The sequence below is a fragment of the Priapulus caudatus genome, unplaced genomic scaffold (assembly GCF_000485595.1).
Source record: "Priapulus caudatus unplaced genomic scaffold, Priapulus_caudatus-5.0.1 Scaffold1408, whole genome shotgun sequence".
Lineage (NCBI taxonomy): Eukaryota > Metazoa > Priapulida > Priapulimorpha > Priapulimorphida > Priapulidae > Priapulus > Priapulus caudatus.
The window spans coordinates 29,639-41,317 of NW_014578469.1; the positions used below are offsets into that span (position 1 = coordinate 29,639).

Consider the following 11,679-nt stretch of genomic DNA (forward strand, 5'->3'; position numbering starts at 1 on the left):
GATTCTTGCTCTCTACAACAAGGACAACCGCCTTGTCAATACGATTACTCCTAGGCCTGAGTATCGGCTCGCTAAACCTCCCCTCCCACATCCCTAACGCCGCTTCGAATCCTTCTCAGCATCCTACACCGCGGATAAGCATATTTGGCTATCGGTTTCCGTCACCACTTTAGCAGCCGACTGACATGATTGTCGATGTGCCCAAATTTGCGTACGTTACTACACTTAGTAAACTGAGCGCGGTGTAAAAAACTTCGATGGAGCCGGCTCCCATCATGAACGGCGTTTAGCCGTGCTTAGAATAATACTGAAGATAAGGGGCATAGGCGTGCCCCGGATGTCACCTATGCATAAACCAAGCCACCGTCCATTCATAAATTATCGCGAAAAACCGCAACTTTCACGAAGCACACGCTTTAGGCGCGTGTAGGGATGTCTGGCCAGAATGCGCATCGAACGGCGTTTGGCATGGTGGGAGGGGAGCGTTGTAGAGCGATATCTCGCCATAGCGAGTATCGTATTGACAAGCGGTTGGTCTTGTTTTAGAAGCCGAAAGAATTCTGCTTAATGCAATCACCATGAAATTATTTCTAGATCATTCGCAGGCCAATCAGTAGAATAATGATAGTCGTGAATATAGCCACTATTTTTCCCGATTTGTTCGTTGTACACTCTACGGTATTGATTAGCTCTTGCATGATTACATGATGCTGCCTGTGCTGCTGTTGCTATGCCTCCTGCTGCCTACTACTACTACACTGATGCTGCCGCGCGGCTGCCAGCTACTACTACTACTTGATGACTGCCGCTAAGCTGCCGCTCCTGCTGCCTGTTCTGCCGCTGCCCTCTACTAGTACTGACTACTATGATGCTGCCGCGATGCTCCCGCTTCGCTGCTGCCTGCCTGCTGCATACTACTACTTATACTACTACTACTATACTACTACTGTACTACTTACTACTTACTACTACTTACTACTACTACTGACTACTACAACTGACTACTGTGTGCATGCTCGCTGCAGATTGCTGTTACTTTGCTGTCACTGCTGCTGCTAGCTACTGCTGCTGACTACTACTGCTCGCTGCCCTGCTGCTGCTGCTGCTGCCTGCTGCTGGCTGCGCTGCTGCTGCGTGTAGGTGAGGGTGAGTGGTGTACTGCTGCTGTTGGCTGCTGTTGTGCTGTTGCTCTGCTGCTGCGTGCGGGTGACAACGTGGCTGCGGATTTAATGTAACTGGTAATGGGACATGTAGACAGCGAAGCAACTCATACCGCGGTCAAGAAACATCTTCGAGTCATCGCGGCGCAGACGAATAGTACAGTGGAGCCAGCGAGTAACGCAGCAGCGCAGCAGCAGCGCAGTAGCAGTAGAGCCAACAGCGAGAGCGGGGCATTAGTAGCAGCGAGATAGTGAAGCAGCAGCAGCAAAGCAGCAGCGCAGCAGCGAGCACCAACAGTGAGTAGTAGCAGCTAGTACTAGCAGCAGCCAGGCAGCACAGGAAGCACACCAACAGCAGCAGTAGCAGAGCAGCCAACAGATGAATACCACCACCACCGAGCAGAGCCAGCAGCAGCAGCAGCAGCAGCATCTCACGCAGCAGCCATAGTAGTAGCAACAGTATAATCAACCAGTAAATAGTATTCGGTAGGCAATCTCTTACCACTACTTAGATGTTGCCGCCACGCGTTGCTGTGACGATTGAGCTGCCTGCCACCCTAACCATCAAATTTCCCCTCACGCACGAAACTGCCCAATGCCATGCCCCTAAAATTCATCTTCCCACAGGAAACACACATTTTCGAACTTTCTCTCTTGCCCGGGTAAATTTGCGTATTGATCGCCAACACGGACGGATAGCTCTTCTCACTCCCATGTTTTAACCTGCTTCTTCCCTTCCTCCTTTTCCTCCTCCTGCTCCGCCTCTGAGGTTCGAACGACGATGAGCCGAGAGAACAGAGGAGAAAAGGCGAGAAGACAGGAATGGCGGCTGGTAAAGAGAAGAGAGGAGAGGTGAAGAAATAGAGGCGAGAGAAGGGAGAAGAAGCAGACAGAGAGAGACGAAAGTGAGAGAGAGAAGAGAATGAGAAAAGACCCCTCACTCATCCCCTCACTCATCCCCTCACGCTCACCCCTCACTCATCCCCTCACTCATCCCCTCACGCTCACCCCTCACTCATCCCCTCACGCTCACCCCTCACACTCACCCCTCACTCATCCCCTCACTCATCCCCTCACGCTCACCCCTCACTCATCCCCTCACGCTCACCCCTCACACTCACCTCACGCTCACCCCTCACTCATCCCCTCACGCTCACCCCTCACTCATCCCCTCACGCTCACCCCCTCACTCATCCCCTCACGCTCTTCCCTCACTCATCCCCTCACTCACCCCTCACTCATCCCCTCACGCTCACCCCTCACTCATCCCCTCACGCTCACCCCTCACGCTCACCCCTCACTCATCCCCTCACGCTCACCCCTCACTCATCCCCACGTTTTCACGTTTTCACGCTCTCGCCGCGCGAGTGACGTCCGCATGAAATATTGAGCGAGCGAGCAAACCGGCTTGCTTCCATCGACAAATCGACATGCCCCCGTGCGTGCGTCCAGCGACGCGTCGCCTGCTTGCTGTTCACGTCACTCATTCTGTAGCGACATATCATGATCGGCATCAACATCGTCGTGATCATCGTCATCGTCACTATCGTCAACATTGTCTGAGTCGTCGTCTCGCCGTCGTCGTCGTCGTCACCATCATCGTTATCGTCACCATCGTCACCATCGTCACCATCGTCGTCTGAGTCATCGTCACCATCATCATCATCATCATCATCATCATCATCATCATCATCATCATCATCATCATCATCACTACAACAACAACATTACTACAACAACAACAACATCACTATTGCTATACCAGCGGGGAACGTATACTAGGCTACACGGGTTGGCAGCAGTGCCGCCGATGACGATCTGACGTTCCTAGCAGCCGCAGTCACGTGCACTTCTCTTCCGACTGGGCACAAAACATTCGGAGATTCGTTCTTCTAGTAATGCTGTACTTTTTGCCGAGCGAAATATAATTCTACACTCGTCGTCTTATTCCTCGTCGCTTCAACTCCAATTTTCACACACGATAGGAGGAGATGCAAGAGATAGCGAGAGGGAGAGAGAGAGATGAGAGATGGAGGGAGGGAGGGAGAAAGAGAGAGAGAGAGAGGGAGGGAGGGAGAGAGAGGGAGAGAAAGAGAGAGAGAGAGAGAGAGAGAGAGAGAGAGGGGGGGAGGGAGGGAGAAAAAGACAGAGAGAGCGATAGATAGACAGGCAGGCAGGCAGGCAGACAGACAGGCAGGCAGACAGACAGACAGGCAGGCAGGCAGGCAGACAGACAGACAGACAGACAGACAGATAAGACAGAATGACAGGCAACCACAAAGATAGAGCGAGAAGGGGAGGGAGGAAGAAGGGGCGTAAGCGAACACCAGCGTGAACGACAGCGCGAGAGAGAAGAAGAATGAGACGGAGACAGACAGAGGAGAATGAAGACGGAGAGCATCAGTGATGCCAACAGACCACGCCCCTACCATAGCTTCTCGCACAGTCAGGGGTGTTCCCCGCACGTCTATCAATCAATCAATCAATCGATCAATCAATCACGCGCGCATAATCTACAGTTAAGCATCGTCTAATCACGCGCCGTATCAACCCGTCAGTCGTAAAACATATCACCGCGCGCAGTCGTGAACTCTTAAGAGAAACCGCCGACACTAGGATTGGAACGCCGATATTACACTCGCGCGGGCCTTTATACGATATTTATACGATAGCCTGAATCCCGCACGCTGAGGCTATTGGACGGTATATTGCAGAGCTCCATCTCGGTGACTTCGTACATTGTAGGTTGCTGGTAAATTACTAGATTCGACCGCGATATTGCCGGGCTGATTGGAGCGTATGGGGTTAGGTAATGTTAACAAATGTCCCCGAGCGACACTGCGTTCGCGCAACGCATAATGCTATTACTACGGCCGTCATTGTCACTACGTTATATCTCTATCACTGACAGCACCCACTTCCATTACGGCTGCCAGCACCGTTGGTACGGTTAATCCCACCGCGACCGCATCCTCGCTCTAATACACACGCGCGCACAGCTGCTGCGAAAACTGCTGCACCACCAGCCGAGAGCAGATTCACACGCAGAATAGTGAGAAAATTACTCTCGTTGTCGACATTGTGAATCTTACTTTTACATCTTCATATTCGTATTTATATAGCTCGCTTGCTCTTCTATCTATCTATCTATCTATCTATCTATCTATCTATCTATCTATCTATCTATCTATCTATCTATCTATCTATCTATCTATCTGTCTGTCATGCTGCTGCTCCTGCAGATGCTGTTACTGCTGTCACTGCTGCTGCTAGTACTGCTGCTACTACTACTGCTGCTGCTGCTGCTGCTGCTGCTGCTGCTGCTGCTGCTGCTGCTGGTGGTGGTGGTGGTGGTTGTGGTGGTGGTGGTGGTGGGGAAAGTGTTGCTGCTGCTGCTGCTGCTGCTGCTGGTGGTGGTGGTGGTACTGCTGCTGTTGCTGCTGTTGCTGCTGTTGCTTCTGCTGCTGCGTGCGGTGACAACGTGGGTGCGGATTAATTAGACGTGGTATGGGGACATGTAGACAGCGAGAGCAATCATACACCGTCAAAAACACTTCACATCGCCGCATACGAATAGTACAGTGGAGCCAGCAGTAACGCAGCAGCAGCAGCAGCAGCAGCAGCAGTAGCAGTAGTAGCAACAGCAACAGAAGCGGCATTAGTAGCAGCAGTAGTAGTAGCAGCAGCAGCAGCAGCAGCAGCAGCAGCAGCAGCAACAGTAGTAGTAGCAGTAGTACTAGCAGCAGCAGCAGCAACAGAAGCAGCAGCAACAGCAGCAGTAGCAGTAGCAGCAACAGATGAAGTACCACCACCACCAGCAGCAGCAGCAGCAGCAGCAGCAGCAGCATCATCACCAGCAGCAGTAGTAGTAGCAACAGTAGTAACAACAGTAATGTATTCGTAGGCAATCTCTACACTACTTAGATGTTGCCGCCACGCGTTGCTGTGACGATTTGAGCTGCCTGCACCCTAACCATCAAATTTCCCCTCAACGCACGAAACTGCCCAATGTCATGCCCATAAATATTCATCTTCCCACGGAAACACACATTTTCGAACTTTCTTTTTAAATTTGGTTTGATCGCAACACGAGATAGCTCTCTCACTCCCATGTTTTACCTCTTCTTCCCCTTCCTCCTTTTCCTCCTCCTTCTCCGCCTCTGAGGCGACGACGATGAGGAGAGAACAGAGGAGAAAGGCGAAAGGACAGGAATGGCGTGAAGAGAAGAGAGGAGAGGGGAGAAATAAGAGGAGAAGAGAAGCGGAGAAGAAAGGAGACGAGAAGAGAGACGAGAAGTGAGAGAGAGAAGAGATGAGAGAAGCGAGAGAAAGAGAAAGCATGACATTGCCTGTGTGTGACGGGGGAGCGCAGGTGCACGCCCGTGTAGCTTGTCACGTTCGCGATCTTCGCACGCGACATACCGCATGTTCACAAAGCCATCCCTCCAATTACTTATTTACTTTATCTACTGGTCAACCTTCAACGTCCTTCCCCTCGCTCACCCCTCCGGCGTCCCCTCACGATTACCTCCTCCTACGACCCTCAACACTCACCCCGCTCACACTCCCCCCACACCCATTACACATACCCCTTACGCTTACCCCACTTCACGCGTGCATCACATGATCACGCTCACCCCTCACTCATCCCCTCACGCTCACCCCTCACTCATCCCCTCACGCCCACCCCTCACTCATCCCCTCACGCTCACCCCTCACTCATCCCCTCACTCATCCCCTCACGCTCACCCCTCACTCATCCCCTCACGCTCACCCCTCACTCATCCCCTCACGCTCACCCCTCACTCATCCCCTCACGCTCACCCCTCACTCATCCCCTCACTCTCACCCCTCACGCATCCTCACGCTCTTCCCCACTCATCTCCTCACGCTCACCCTCACTCATCCACTCTCACCTCATCACCCCTCACTCTCACCCCTCACTTCATCCTCACGCTCTTCCTCCCATCACTCATCCCTCACTCACCTCACTCTCTCACCTCCCCTCACGCTCCACCCACTCATCCTCATCCCCTGCACTCATCCCTGCACCCCATCATCCCCATCCACTCCATCGCTCTACCAACCTCACTAATCCCATCCACGCTCACCCCTCACTCATCCCTCTCACCGCCACTCCCTCACTCATCCCCTCACTCACCCCTCACTCATCCTCATCACGCTCACCCTCACTCATACCCTCACGCCCACCCTCACTCAATCCCCTCACGACTCCACCCATCATATCCTCACTCTCACCCCTCACTCATCCCCTCCTCTCTTCGCCTCACTCATCCTCTCACTCACCCTCACTCAGCTCCCTCACGCTCACGCCCCACTCATCCCCCACGTTTTCACGTTTTCACGCTCTCCGCCCGCAGTGACGTCGCCATGAAATATGAAGCGAGCGAGCAAACTCGCTTGCTTCCATCGACAACATCAGACATTGCCCCCGTGCGGCTGGTCCAGCGACGCGTCGCCCTGCTTGCTTTCACGTCACTCATTCTGTAGCGACATATCATGATCGGCATCAACATCGTCTTGATCATTCGTCATCCGTCACTATCGTACAACATTGTCTGATCGTGTCTCGCCTTCGTCGTCGATCTCACCATCATCTGTTATCCGTCACCATCGTCACCACTCGACATCCGTCATCGTCTGAGCCAATCGTCACCATCATTCCATCTCAATCATCATCATCACTCATCTCATCCATTCATCATCATCATACATACAACAACAACATTACCTACAACAACACAACACATCACTATGCTATACCACGTGGACGTATACTAGACTACACGGGTATGACAGCGTGCCGCCGATGACTATGCTGCGTCTAGCCAGCCGCAGTCACGGCACTTCTCTTCGACTGGCGCACAAAACTCCGGAGATTGTTCTTGCAGTAAGATGCTGTACTTTTTGTTGCGAGCACGAAATTAATTCTACACTCGTCTCTTATTCCTCGTCGTTCAACTCCAATTTCACACACACTAGGAGAGGAATCGAGATAGCGAGAGGGAGAATGGATTGAGGACCCGAAGAGGGAGAGAGCAGAGATAACGGAGGGGAGAGATGATAGAGAGAGAGAGAGGAGGAGAGAAGAGAGAGCAGAGAGAGAGGAGAGAGGAGAGGGGAGGTGAGAAAAGACAGAGAGAGCGCATAGGATAGACAGGCAGGCAGGCAGGCAGACAGACAGGCAGGGCAGACAACAGACAGGGCAGGCAGAGGCAGGCAACAGACAGACATGACAGACTAACAGATAAGACAGAATGACAGGCAACCACAAGATACGACCGAAAGGGGAGGAGCGAAGAAGGGGCGCGTAAGCTGAACACGCCTGAACGACAGCGCGAAGAGGAAGAAGAAGAGACGGAGACAGACAGAGTGAAATGAAGACGGGCAGCATCATGTGCATGCACACAGACACCACGCCCCTACATTAGTTCTCGCCACAGTCAGCGTGGTTCACGGCACGTCTATCAATCAATCAATCAATCGATCAATTCAATCACGCGCGCATAATCTACCAGTTAAGCATCGTCTAACACGCGCCGTATCAACCGTTCAGTCGTAAAAAAACAAATATCACGCGCGCCATCCGTGAACTCTTAAGAGAAACCCCGACACTAGGATTGAACGCCCTATCTACACTCGCCGGGCCTTAACGAATTATACTACGTAGCCTGATCCCACGCTGAGAGCTGGACCTATATTGCCAGAGCTCACTCGGCGACTTCGTACGAATTGTAGGTCTAGTAAATTACTAGATCGACGCGATATGCCGGGTGATTGTGAGCTATGGGGTTAGGTAATGCTTAACAAATGTACCCGAGCGACACTCGTTCGCGCAACGCATCAATGCTATTACTAGGCGCACATTGTCACTACGTATATATCTCTATCACTGAAGCACCACTTCCATTACGGCTGCCACACCGTTGTCACGGCTTAATCCACACGCGACGCAACTCCTCGCCTTCAATACACACGCGCGCAAGCTGCTCCGAAACTGCTGCCCACCACCAGCCAGAGAGCAGATTCACACGCAGAATAGTGAGAAAATACTTCCGTTGTACGGACATTGATATCTTATCTGTATTACATTTCATATTCGTTATTTATATAGCTCCCTTGCTCTTCTATCTATCTATCTATCTATCTATCTATCTATCCTATCTATCTACTCTATCTATCTATCTATCTGTCGTCTCTCTGATCGTCTGTCTATCTATCTATCTACTATCATATCTATCTATTCATATCGATGATCGGATCGATCTGATCTATCTAATCTATCTATCTATTATAATCATCATCCATCCAATCCATCCATCCATCCCATCCATCCATCTCATCCATCCATCCATCCATCCATCCATCATCCAATCCATCCATCCATCCATCACATCATCCATCCATCCATCCAACCATCCAATCATCCAATCCATCCATCCATTCAATCCAATCCATCCATCCATCCATCCATCCATCCATCATCCATCCATCATCCATCCATCCAATCCATCCATCCATCCATCATCCATCCATCCATCCATCCATCCATCCATCCATCCATACCATCCATCCCATCCATCCATCATCCATCTCATCTCTCTCTCTCTCTCTCTCTCTCTCTCTCTTCTCTCTCTCTCTCTCTCTTCTCTCTCTCTCTTCTCGCTCTCCTCTCTCGATGATCTGTCTGTCTATCTGTGGTGAAATGTATCTGTTGTCGCTCTCTCTCTCTCTCTCTCTCTCTTCTCTCTCTCTCTTCTCTCTCTCTCTCTCTCTCGCTCTCTCTCCACCGCTCTCCACCCTCTCTCTCTCGCTTCTCTGTCTGCTCTATCTGTCTCTCTCTCTCTCTCGCTCCCTCTCTCTCCCCGCTCTCTCGCTCCCTCTCTCTCCCCGCTCTCTCTCTCTCTCTCTCTCTCTCTCTCTCTCTCTCTATATATATATATATATATATCTCTTTCTCTCTCTCTCTCACTCTCGTCTACTATTAACCTGTCACGTACTACTCTACGCCTCGGGCTGGCTTCAGAATCTACTCTAAAAACCATCAGAATTGGAGCAAATCTAACGCGCATAACGCGCGCATCGTCCTCCATGTAGCACACGTAAGTTAGAAATCTGATCAGCGCCGTGGTGATAGCGTCATGATGACGGCTAGCCGCAGGTGCCTGCTTGTTACGAGAGAATCCGCACTCCGCAGGTGCGTAACGACAAAAAAAGCCACCCATCCATGTTAATGTACCAAACGATTTCTAGTAAGAGTTGAAGGAGACGATTTAGCAAGCATCGTTAGTTAATCTCTAACATCGAAGGAAAACTAGCGATGAGATTATCGTAAGCGGAAAAATCAGCGGAAAGGGCACGAAAGCTATATATTAAATGCCACGCGCGATGAAACGTCAGCAGTAGCACTTAACAAGCTTCATCGCCAGTCATTGATTAGATAACCAATTTATATCGAACATATACAGGCATGCTAGCGCCGCTCTCCAATATCTAAACAGCAACAACGACGACGACAACAGCAACAACAACAACAACAACAACAACAATAATAAAAAGAAAACAATAACAATGACGACGACGACAACAATATCAACACCACCACCACAACCACAACCACAACCACAACCACAACCACAACCACCACCACCAACAACAACAACAACAACAACAACAACAACAACAGCAGCAGCAGCAGCAGCAACAGCAGCAACAATAATTACAACAATTACGTGCAGTAACGGGCAGCAGCATGCAGTCAGGTACCAAAGAAGCCGCCACGAACCCAACACCCGCAAGTGCGACCAACAGGACCGCTATAGCACGGTGTACATACCCCCCAAATGGCAACACCCCACCCCCTCCGGCCTCTAAATTAGTGAGATAGGCTGCGTAAGCAATGCTTCCACGGGGGATGCTGCGCAGGCAAAATTAAGCGGGAAATTACTTACTGGGGGTTGGTAAACTCAATGAGAGATCGACGAGGGATGATAGGCGAAGGGAAGCAATGAGTTGCGTGAGAGGGAAGACGATAGCGAGAATATGGAATATGCTATACAACCTTCACGTGCCCTTGGCACTTGTGCGTACATGCTCGTCGTGTTGTGCGTACATGCTCTTACATACACATTGTATATTATGTGAATACTGCGCGAAGGCGAAGTGTCAATTATGTAAAAACTCCGATGTATATTTCAAAAAGGTCAGACGCTGGTGCTTGCATATAAACTTTAGAGATGAGGATATCACGGGCGAACGTCGCTATTTCCCCCTCAACCAGCAACACACACACACACACACACACACACACACACACACACACACACACACACACACACACACACACAACCTGCACGTCCGAGTAACTGCCCGTTAAACCCCGCTACTGTCACGAAACCGTCTCTCGCTGTCTTTAACATCTTCAAAGGAAAAACAGTCGAAATAAATCGAGACGATACGAAATGTAGATAAAACCCACTCTAGACAAATTGGTTTGCTACTGTGCGACTCCGGTGTCGATATTTAATGGCACTAATAGGAGCGAATCCACCGAGATTCGTTCGACCAAACGTTAGTAATGTTATAGTCCGACTCCGTGATTCTCGCGTTACGCCGGTGAGCAGTTCCCCATGCACCGTGCATTGCACTGTCGCCAACCACGCGCGCGCACACATGCACACGCACGCACGTACATAGACACACGCACACGCATGCAAACGTACAAGCACACGCACGCACACAAACACACACACGCACACGCACACGCACACGCATGCAAACGCACACGTAGGCTTACATAGACACACACGCATGCAAACGCACACGCACGCACGCACACAAACACACACATGCACACACGCACGCGCACACACGCGCACACGCACACACATGCTCGCATGGCGCACAAACACACTTCTATTATTAGATATATAATTATATTCACATAATAGAGGGCTATTACCATACAACTGCAGAGATAACGACGGAATCAAATAATTCAGAAAACCCAATGTCGCTGACTTGTGCGATCTACATTTTGATCTTTATCATTTTTCAAATTAATTTAGTTGTGACATTTAGCACTACTGATCAACGCAACAGATCAACACTTTCAACAATAACCCGAAAATGGACTTGAGTCTCGGTGGTTCTTTTTTTAATTTGACTAATGTGAACATGAATCATTCGCGCAGGTCTAAGGGGGTAATCTGCCAACCAGGAACAATTCGCTAATGAATAATTCGGTAATTAGATGCGTAATTAGGAACATGCGCACTCATTAATCATACATCGCTTCGCGTGGCATACTTCTTAAAACAAGGCTCATCGTCCTCATCAACGGCAAACAACTAATTAGCTACTAATTACAATGTTCACTACCAATATACACATACTCACGCGCGCACACACACGCACGCACACACACACACACACACACACACACACACACACACACACACACACACACACACACACACACACACACACACACACACAC

General features: G+C 50.3%; 2 protein-coding genes across 2 annotated transcripts in view; both read left to right on the forward strand.

Moving 5' to 3' along the window:
* The window catches only part of LOC106816541 (cell wall integrity and stress response component 1-like), a gene marked incomplete at both ends in the record, with an annotated part of 5,901 nt that extends 3,049 nt beyond the window's left edge, over window positions 1-2,852 (forward strand). Inside the window, one exon of the mRNA XM_014821166.1 lies at window positions 2,790-2,852. Within this exon, the coding sequence (XP_014676652.1) occupies window positions 2,790-2,852 (63 nt within the window). The remainder of the gene's footprint in view (window positions 1-2,789) is intronic.
* A 3,138-nt stretch (window positions 2,853-5,990) lies between these two features.
* On the forward strand, window positions 5,991-6,544 carry LOC106816542 (putative uncharacterized protein YHR217C; the record flags this gene model as incomplete). The annotated part of the gene is made up of 2 exons (XM_014821167.1): window positions 5,991-6,115; window positions 6,433-6,544. Coding segments are annotated over 2 exons (237 nt in total), but the record flags the coding sequence as incomplete, so codon positions are not given.
* Window positions 6,545-11,679: the final 5,135 nt, after the last annotated feature.